The following is a 9,716-nucleotide window of genomic DNA, read 5'->3' as shown; positions in this document are numbered from 1 at the left end:
AAAAAAAAAAAAAAAAAAAAAAAAATCCCTGGAGTTTAGTCAAAATCATACTACCACCCTCTTCACTAAAATCTAGTTAGAACAGGTGGGCTCAAAAGTATAACTTACTCATACCTGTGCCTCTACTCCCAACTCCCAACCTTCACTCACTCAACAAACACTTCATCTGATCCTAACATGTTAGATATTGTGCCAGGCGAGAAACACAAAAAATGAATAGGATATGGTCCCTGCCTTCAGAATCACCATTCACTGGGCGATGGGTTTTGGATCCAGCCACAAAAATTCATGGCATCAATGTCACACTCAGTCAAGCATCCTGATGGGGTCAGGGAAGCAGAAGTGGACAGAATATAGAAAGATAAAGTCAGACAGGAAAACAGAGTCAGCTGTGTGAGAATCAAGTGCAAGAGAAGACTTGAATTTTAAGCAATTTATATAGATGGTCATCCTAGGGGCACAGGCCTCTTTCCAGGACCCTGGGTTTCACCTTACCTGGACGACAGGCCCCATGATGGATCAAGATTAAACCCACAGCAACATCAAAGGTAGTGGTGGTGCCCACAACAGCCTCAAATATCAGCTGAAGGAAAGGAGGTAGAGAGAAGGAAAAGAGAAATGAAAATGAATTCCTGGCAACTCAATGACTCTGCTGGGCCTGGAGACTGTCCTCTGTCAAAATGGCACCTTGTTCTGGCCTCAACAGTCCAGCCCTACTTCTTCCCTTTCAGGAGCCAAAGATCCTCCTCTAAAACACTAAGTTCATCTCTTCCATGCCCTCTTTCCAGCTTTCCATCTTCTCAGCACTTGTTGTCCTTCCTATCCCAGGGATCATGTCCCCCCCTCACCACACCCTGCACAGACACACACACAGCCCACTCTCTCCGTCTCTTACCTGCATGGGCTGTTGACGTCCTGAAGGGATGGTGATGGAGGCCTGCTGCCAGGCAGGGTTCTGAGACCCCACATGGCTCCAGAGAGAACTCGTGGCATTACCTCCAGGAGTACCCAGCAGAAGCTTGAGCACAGCATGCTCTCCGGGGTCATATAAGTGGTAAGTAAACTCCACGCAGATTGCCTCAAGGGCACAGAAGAACCTGCTCACTAGTCTGACAGGCTGCCTCATCTGGGAGAACTTGTCAGGCTTGAGGTAGATGTAGTGACGATTCGCTGGGCAAAAGGAGGGAACAGGCAAGGTGAGAAACCCTGGCAGGACATTCCCATTGCTGCTTTAGCAACTCCTTGATTTCCAAATAGGGGCCTAAGGCAGGCACCCAAACTCCCCGCTCCCCACATTGTAGCACTGTTTACTGCTCCTTTTGCACCTCTAACTCAAGAAGGCAGGATCGGAAAGAAAATGAGAACCAAACCAACAAACGTTTGTCAGCTGCACCAGTAAATGAGTTGACTGAAAACGAGATGGTAGATTTTGAAGTCTTCGGCTCAGGGAAGTGAGATGCCTGGCTTTTGTGGGGGTTTCAGTGATCCCACAACCACAAGAATCCTCAGCTGACTCTATCTATGTCATCTCCACAGCTCTGGCGACTTGGTAGTTTCCCAGTAATCACCTGCTGACTGATCTTCACCACCTACAACATCCTCTCTACCGACACTTCCTCCATCAATCATACCTGCCAGGCCCATAGCTGGGAGCAGATTCAGTGATTCATTGGCTTGAGGGGTTCTCAAACTCCTCACCTCCATTAGGGGAACCTCCAGAGGGGCCTGTGCCCTGGGTGGAAGTATTTCTACTTCCCCGGGTCCAGTGTCCACCATCTCTGGATACCTGCATCCAGTCACAGAAGGGATGGGCATCATCTTCAAAGTCACACTGAGGAAAGCTCTCTGAAGGATCAAAATGGGAGATTGCAGAAATTTTGACCATGCTCTCCATTCCTACCCCACCTCACCCCTGATTCAGAGACAATCTGGGCCTCTCAGGGCCCTGCTCTTACCTCCACAGGGAGCGATGGTGATTGCATCCACAGCCACAGCTGGCTCTGGGATTGCTCCAAACACACCCACTATGATGAACTAAACAGAAGGAGAGTGGGCCAGGAGCAAGCACACAGTCCAAACCCCCAAGCCTCTGGTCTGACAACTCCATTCTGAGAGCCAGGCACCCTGATCCCCATGCCCAGACCCTCAATTCATTTCAACACTGGGAGCGCCTGCCATGTGCAAGGAAACCGACCCCTTGTTCCTCTGTACCTGTATCTGCCCCTGGCTTGTATAATTGACAGAAACGGGCTGCCAGTTGGGTCCAGGCTGTCCTGAGAAGAGAGTGTGTTTCTGGATGCTGCCTGCAATGGAAGGAATCAGAGAGAGAAGTAAGATTAAGGAGAATGGGAAATGACTTCAAATCTATCCCCAGAAGGTCAAGTAGCAGAATACCTGGGGTATCCTCCCCCAAATGCAAGCATACCCTTCTTACTGTCCTAGCACCTTTATCTATTTTTCCAGAATCCAGGGTCCCTCCAGCTCCCCAATTCCAATCTATGGAATAATCTCTCACATATTCCATACTTCTCTAGACCCTGAGGGATGCCCCATGTTTCCGCCTCAAGCCAGCCTCGGGAGATGGGCCTCAGAGGTACAGTATAAATCCCGTGAGTTCCCCGCTCTAACCCAAGGGTGCAGCCTTGACCATGAGGGCTGCACCGATAGCCCGGGCCCGGAGGATGTAGTGGAAGGAGAGGCTCAGACAGCCAGAGGACTCGCTCAGCGGGCTCAGGAGGATTGATTTCTGCCCCGATTTTGCATCCTTGGGGTCCAGGAGCATGTAGGAGCCATCTGGGAAGGAAAAGAGAGACAGGTAAGGTGGGGTGTCTGGAGTTGGCGGAGTACGGCAGCAGGGACAGGGATATGGGGGCATCTGGCTCTAAGGAGCCCCAACACCTGCCCAGAGGCAGCAGCGCTGAGGAACCTACACCTGCCTCACAGACGGATTGAGAGTCAATCCCCCCGGAAGTGCATGGCAGGGCTGGGTAAGGACACAGGCACCACCATGTACAACGCGGACCTCCTCTCAGAAGCAGCAGCTAGAAGGCCCTTGTCCTTTCAGTTCTGACTTTTTTAGGTTCCCTAAAGTCAAAGGAAGGAGCCCTGGTGGTGCAATGGTTAAGTGCTCGGCTGCTAACTGAAAGGTCGTCAGTTCGAACCCACCAGCCGCTCCGCGGGAGAAAAGACCTAACCATTTGCTTCCCTAAAGATTACAGCCCAGGAAATCCTATGGGGCAGTTCTACCCTGTCCTATAGGGTCGCTATAAGTCCGAATCTACCGGATGGCACACAACAAGAGTCAGAGACTCTTCCTTTTCTTGCCCCACTGGACATAGCAGATTCACTCACACAAAGGCGTAAGGGCCTGGCGTATACTGAAAAGTGCCCCCGCCCAGACAGCCAATCAACCTCGACCTTGCTCCCTGACGCAACTGGTAGCCAGGGCTATAGTTTAAGCTGCCGCTGCCACGTGGGAAGCGCCCTAGCGCGCCAGACAGCGCTTGGCCCAGCTGTGTGAGCGATGTGCGTGAGGCACAAGGCAGGGACGGTGGCCAAGGGAGGAGAGAAGAGAAGAAGGCTGAAAGAGAGGGGATGGCGGGAGTGGGGAAGAAGAGAAAGGAGAGTAAACAACTGGGAAAGAGGAGGGACGGGGAGCAAAAGGAAGTGGTAAAATGGTGAAAGAGAAAACAAGGCGTGGTGATGTTGGCACGGATGAGAAATGGGAAAGAAGGGGGAGGAGAAGGGAAGGATACCAGAATATAGGGAAGTGATCAAGGTTGAAAAGGGAAGGGAGAGAAAGGGAAAAAATGAAAAATCAGCCGACACTGGAACTCGGTGCTAAATGCTGGGGAATGCAGAGATGGCCTGGGGGCCTCCTTCCAGGGGCATAGGATGAAAGTGGGGTGGGGGAGGGCTCTCCAGACCTTGCAAGAAGGCAACCCTCAGGCGGCAGGAAAGATCCAAGGAAGGAGGGCATAGAGTTGGCGTGGACCGAAAGGGCTTATGGAGTGGCATGAGAGAAAGATGGAGAAAAGAAAATAGGAAAATGAGAAGGTGAAATGAAGGGAGAGGATTGAGAATTGAGAAGCACAAAGGAAGAAAGAAGCGATATGGACAAGGAAAGGGAACTAGGGAGCCTGATCCTCTACGCGTGAGCCACAGTGTTGTGTGGGAAAGGATTGACGGAGGAGACGGATGCTGTGTGGGAGAGAAAGGAGCTGACGAGCGGGGAAGGGAGGAAGGAGGGAGGAAAAAGGGAGGAAGGAAGGAGGAAAAAGGAAGGAAGGAAAGGAGAGGAAAGAAGGAAGGACAGGAGGGAGGGGTCAATGGTAGAAAGCCTGGCAAGGGTACAAGAAGGAGGTGAAAAGGAAGCTGGGGATAAACATGGGTGGAAAAGAAGAGGCAGAAAGAGTATCACCTGGATTATTGCAAAATCCTCCTAAAGGACCTCCCTCCATCTAGCCTAGCCTGTACCCTCCAGTGGATTCTCAACACAAAAACATGGTGATCCTTTTAAACCTAAGTCAGATCAAGTCACTCTTCTCCTCAAAGTCCCGCAAAGGCTCCCATTCACAGAGTAAAAGCCACAGCCCTGACAGTGGCCTTCAGGGCTTCGCATGATCTACCCCTCCCATGATGCCTCTGAGTCCATCCTCTATCATGCTCTCCTTCACTCATCCCATCCCAGCCACCCTGGCTCCTTGCTATTCCTCAGACCCTGCCAGGCCCACTGCTGCTACCTCAGGGTCTTTGCATGGCTGCCCCCCTGCCTGGAATGCTCTTCCCCCAGATATCTTCATGCCTCACTCCCTGTTATGGATTGAATTGTGTCCCCCCCAAAAATGTGTGTCAACTTGGGTGGTCCGTGATTCCCGCTATTGTGTGATTGTCCACCATTTTGTCATCTGAGTGATTTTCCTATGTGTTGTAAATCCTACCTTTATGATGTTAATGAGGTGGGATTAGCAGCAGTTGTGTTAATGAGGCAGGACTCAATCTACAAGATTAGTGTTTTAAATCAATCTCTGTTGAGATATAAAAGAGAGAAGCAAGCAGACAGACAGGGGGATCTCATTACCACTAAGTAAGAAGATCCAGGAGTATGCGTCCTTTGGACCCAGGGTCCCTGCCATGAAAAGCTCCTAGACCAGGGGAAGATTGATGACAAGGACCTTCCCCCAGAGACAACAGAGAGAGAAAGCCTCCCTTTGGAGCTGGTACCCTGAATTCAGACTTCTAGCTTCCGAGACTGTGAGAGAATAAATATCTCTTTGTTAAAGCCATCCACTTGTGGTATTTCTGTCATAGCAGCACTAAATAACGAAGACACTCCTTCACCTCCTTCAGGTTTTTGTGCCAATGTGACCTGAAAGAGACCCACTCTAACCTACTCTAAAATTTGCAACCCACTCCATCCTTGTGCTCCCAATCCGTTTACTTTACTCAACTTTTTATTTTTCAACAGCACTGCTCACCTTATGACTGACTACGTAATTTACTTATTGTTTCAGTAAACAGACCTGTTTCGTACACTGATGTATCTCAAGTGCTTGGAACATTGCCTGGCACGTGTAGGTGCTCAATAAACGTTTGTTGAATAAATGAATGAACGAAGGAATGAAGAAAGAAAGGTGCTAGGAAAAGGAGGCGAGGGGCAGGCTGTGCTGGGTCTGCCAGGTAGAGTCTGCAGGGTGGCAGTGGTGGGAGCTGGGTATGGGCTTGGAGGTTGCTTCTGCCTTGAAACTTGTGCTAATAGAGGTTTGAGGTTGCTAGGTTTCTCCCCAGACTTCCTGAGGATTACTGTTGGGTTGAAAAGCAAACATCGTATGCTCCTGCATAGGTCACTCCCTCCTGTCCCGTTGCTGTCAAGTCGATTCTGACTCATAGTGACCCTATAGGATGGAGTAGAACTGCCTCATAGGGTTTCCAAGGAGCGGCTGGTGGATTCAAACTGCCGACTTTTTGGTCACTAGAAGCCCTGAACTGCAGGTCAAAGGATGGAAGCATGACCGTTACTCACTACCAGGCCTGGAGAAGTCTCCCACAGGCCCCACGTTGGGGTCCCCCGATGACCCCGTCTTCTGGACCCATTTGGCCCCAGTGGGGGTTGGGATCCAGCTCCAGCCACAGAGGTCATTTGAAGTGTCAAAGTTGCAGGTTTGCATCACACAGACTGAGGGGAAAGAAAGGAGGGGAGGACTTAGCTCAGTAAAGAATGCCTCCATCTGGAGTTGGAATACTGAGTTCAAATCTGGGTCCCGTTGTGAGCCTAGCGAGCTTTTGAGCAGATATGGCCTCCCTGCCTACTGGCTGTATTCCTGGTGCAGGTTACTTAACCTGACTAAGCCTCAGTTCGTCATCCGTAAACTGGGGATAACAGTGCCCACCTCATCGAGTTGTTGCTAGGTGTAAATCAGATAATATATGTTCAGCATCTAGTATTGTGCTGGTGTTCAATAAGTGTTGGCTCCTTTCACCTAGCTTCTGGAGTTTCTTTTGAATTCCCTCCCCGTACATCTCTGACTTCAGTTTAGAAAGCTAATCTGGATGGATGTGGGGTACCAGCTAGGGTGGCCGAATGTTCCAGTTTGCCCAATGGTTTCCCGGTATGCAGGACTTTCAGTGCTAAAACCAAGATAGTTCAGGGCAAACCCAGACAGCTGGTCACTCCACAACAGGGATCAGTACAAGCCTATGTTAAAGCAGAACCTCTCCAGATGTAGCTGCTTGAGGTGTTGAAGGTGTGGGGTGTGGAGAGAGAGAGGAGCAGGTAGCCCCAACTCTATGAGAAACCAGAGTCATGGGCCCTGAGCTACTCCTGCCACCCTGGGGCACTGGTGGAGGTGGGACAGGGGCTTACCCTGATGGCAGGCGCCCTGAAGGACAGAGAGGGCGTCCAGGGCGATGTTCAGGTAAGCGGTGCTTCCCCTCACTGCCTCAAACATCAGCTGCAGGAGGAAGAAGGGCCACCAAAACACTCTGAGCCTCTTGGCCTGGCCTCCTGCCCTCTGCCTCTGTTCCCAGGCTCCTTCCTAAATTCAGATGGCCCTGCCCCCAGCGCCCTCTCCTTGCTGCAGCCCTCCCCAGGCCCCCCAACACCAAGATTCCCGCTGGGGCCCCTGGCTTTGCCCTTGACCTCACCCGGCCGGGCCGGGCAAGCCCCGCGGGCACGGTGACGGCAGTGGGCATCCAAGAGGTGCTCTGGGTGTTTCTGTGCTTCCAGAGCAGGCGGGGGCGCCCTCCCTGGGTGCTGGGGAGCAGCAGCAGTTTGAGCTGGGCACCCCACGACAGCCCGAACATGTGGTAGGCGAAGTGCACGCACAGTGGCCCAGCCTCCCAAACGGTGGGGCTGCGCAGGCGGGCCACCCCGCCCTGGCGGAAGGCGCGCGGGTCCATGTGCAGGTAGTAGCCCTCTGCGGGAGGGAGGCAGAGTGCAAGCTTGAGGCCCGCCACCCTGAGGGTGCCCCTCCCACCCCCAGCTTCCAGCTGCCCCCTCTTCCCTTTGTCCAGATCTGCCAGCGCCCAGCTCCCAGCTCCCTCGCCACCCACTCACTTTCCTCCCTAAACCAAAGGGTTACCACAGGCCCCTCACCTTTGTTGGGGTACCCCCCAGGGGGCCCAGTGGTGTCATTGTGCTCGGACCCCTTGGTTCGAGTCCAGTCCCCATCATCTGCAGACACTTGGGTCCAGTTGCAGAGGGGGTTAGAGTCATCCTCAAAATCACACTGGGTGAGAACAGCTGGAGGAAAGAGGCGCTGTGAGGCCAAGGGGAAGGGAGAGGGCAGGTGCCAAGCTCCACTGGGGGCTCTTAGGAGGAATTCAGGGCTGGAGGGTGGGGTGAGCAGAATGACTAGGTCAGAGATCAAAAAATAGAGCCCAGGGGGGCTGAGTTCAGCTGGGTGGACAGGCTTTGCCTGGGCAGACACGTCTGACTGTTGTTTTTGAATAGTTCCCCATATTTCCTACCACCCCAATCATCTAAGGTGTATGTCATTGTCTGTGCCCAGGGCACTTGGGGAGGCCTCCCCTGAGCTCGGGACTTGGCGGGAGGTAAGGTCTGAGTTAGTTTCCAACTCACAGCTGTTGCCAGAGCGGCGAACCACCGGCTTCCAGTCCAGAGGTGTCTCTCTCCTTGGGGTTGATTTAGAGAAGGAGAAAAAGTAATACTTGTCACTCTCAAGAGTTAGAGGGCTGGACAATTGTGAGCTTTTTGAGTGCTAATTTGTGTGTGAGTTTTCTTTTCTTTTTGTTTGTCTATATTGTGTTAATGTGCTAATGCTGTTGAGTCTGACTCATAGCGACCTTATAGGACAGAGTAGAACTGCCCCCTAGGGTTTTCAGGGCTGTAATCTTTACAGAAGCAGATGGCTACATCTTGCTCCAGTGGAGCTGCTGGGGGATTCAAACCAGCAAACTTTTGGTTAACAGCTGCGTGCTGTAACCACTGCGCCACAAGGGCTCTTTCATGTTTTATGCAGTGAATATTTATTACTTGTTTTCTTTAAGTTTTTCAGAAAGGTCACCCACAGCTTCCTCACTTTAAATTCTTATCGCTCTCCTAGAAAGTGGCCCCTCTGAGCTCCGCACATCCCCCCAGGTGCCCTGAATGTCCTGATCATCAGTCTCACACAAGGAGGGACGCATCTCGCCACCTAGAGGGATTCTCATGAGGTATTTAAGAGGCTTACACCCTGGGGAGCTCCTTCTGTAGGGGTTGAGCTCTTTTTTGAGCTATAACCCAAAGTTTTCCCCATAGAACAAGGACTATATCCATCCCATGTTGCCAGGTGGGTGGTGGGTGTGGTATTTCATCCGCTACATGCAAATGAACATATAATGCATAACTTAGAGGAACTAGCCCCTGGCCTCCCCTCATCACCTTACGAATTCCACAGAGAAGCCGGCTGCCCCTCCCCAGGTGGTGTGGGCCACATAGAATAGCCCTTTGTTTTATTTATTCAAGTTCTCCTTGTTCAAATTCCCCCAAACAAGCTCCAGGACACCAAGCCATCTATCATTGCTTGCTGCCTCCTGCTTGTAGTCTCTCTTATCACTGGGTCTAACCTGGGCTTGTTCATTTTCTTAGCGCTTGAACTCTCTGTCCTCCCCTCCCATCCTCAGACCTGCCTCCCTGCCTCTGACCCCTCCCTTGCTCCTCGTGTTTCAGCTGTCCTGGCCCCACTGTTTCTCCCACCCAGAACCTGCCCCTCAGATTCAGGCTCTCGGACTGTGGGGCTCTCCCCATTCCTGTTCACTGGTCCTCTTCCCCTCCTGTGGGCTCCCTGCCCTTCTCCCTGGGGCTCTGCCTTCCTCCAGCCTTGCCTCTGCTCTTCCTCAGAGCCACCCCCAATCGCAGTCTGCACCTGGTTTATCGTTACTCCCCGAGCCCCGCTTACCAGACAGGGGCAGGCTTGTGGCCCTGGCCCCAGGCAGCCCCCAGCAGCAGCACCAAAGTCCAGACTGAAGGCGCCATGAGGGACCTCAGAGACAGCTCTCAGGGGAGAGGGGGAAGGGCACAATGAAGAGCCTGGGCCACTTTTATCTACCCCTGACCCTCCTCGCTTGACATCCCTCCCATAATGCCATGGAAAATAGACAACTAAGAAAAAAGAAAAAGCTCTGGGAAATTAAAGCTTGACAGTTAAAATTTAAAGTCCAATAGGAGAGTTATATATGAAATCAAGGGAAGAAAAACAAGAGAGAGAAAGAAAGGG

At 51.9% G+C, this 9,716-nt stretch overlaps 1 protein-coding gene across 1 annotated transcript in view; it reads right to left on the bottom strand.

The window, feature by feature from the left end:
• The window catches only part of ZAN (zonadhesin), a 44,932-nt gene extending 35,457 nt beyond the window's left edge, over positions 1-9,475 (bottom strand). Inside the window, 12 exon segments of the mRNA XM_023740979.1 lie at positions 480-583; positions 896-1,164; positions 1,696-1,845; positions 1,956-2,034; positions 2,212-2,303; positions 2,629-2,793; positions 6,023-6,175; positions 6,863-6,950; positions 7,144-7,415; positions 7,595-7,741; positions 8,081-8,133; positions 9,399-9,475. Coding sequence (XP_023596747.1) covers positions 480-583; positions 896-1,164; positions 1,696-1,845; positions 1,956-2,034; positions 2,212-2,303; positions 2,629-2,793; positions 6,023-6,175; positions 6,863-6,950; positions 7,144-7,415; positions 7,595-7,741; positions 8,081-8,133; positions 9,399-9,475 — 1,649 coding nt within the window.
• Between the last annotated feature and the right edge of the window lie 241 nt (positions 9,476-9,716).

This window comes from Trichechus manatus, unplaced genomic scaffold (assembly GCF_000243295.1).
Source record: "Trichechus manatus latirostris isolate Lorelei unplaced genomic scaffold, TriManLat1.0 scaffold00170, whole genome shotgun sequence".
NCBI lineage: Eukaryota > Metazoa > Chordata > Mammalia > Sirenia > Trichechidae > Trichechus > Trichechus manatus.
Note: the sequence above shows the minus strand (reverse complement) of the source record. Positions and strands in the feature narration are given on the sequence as shown.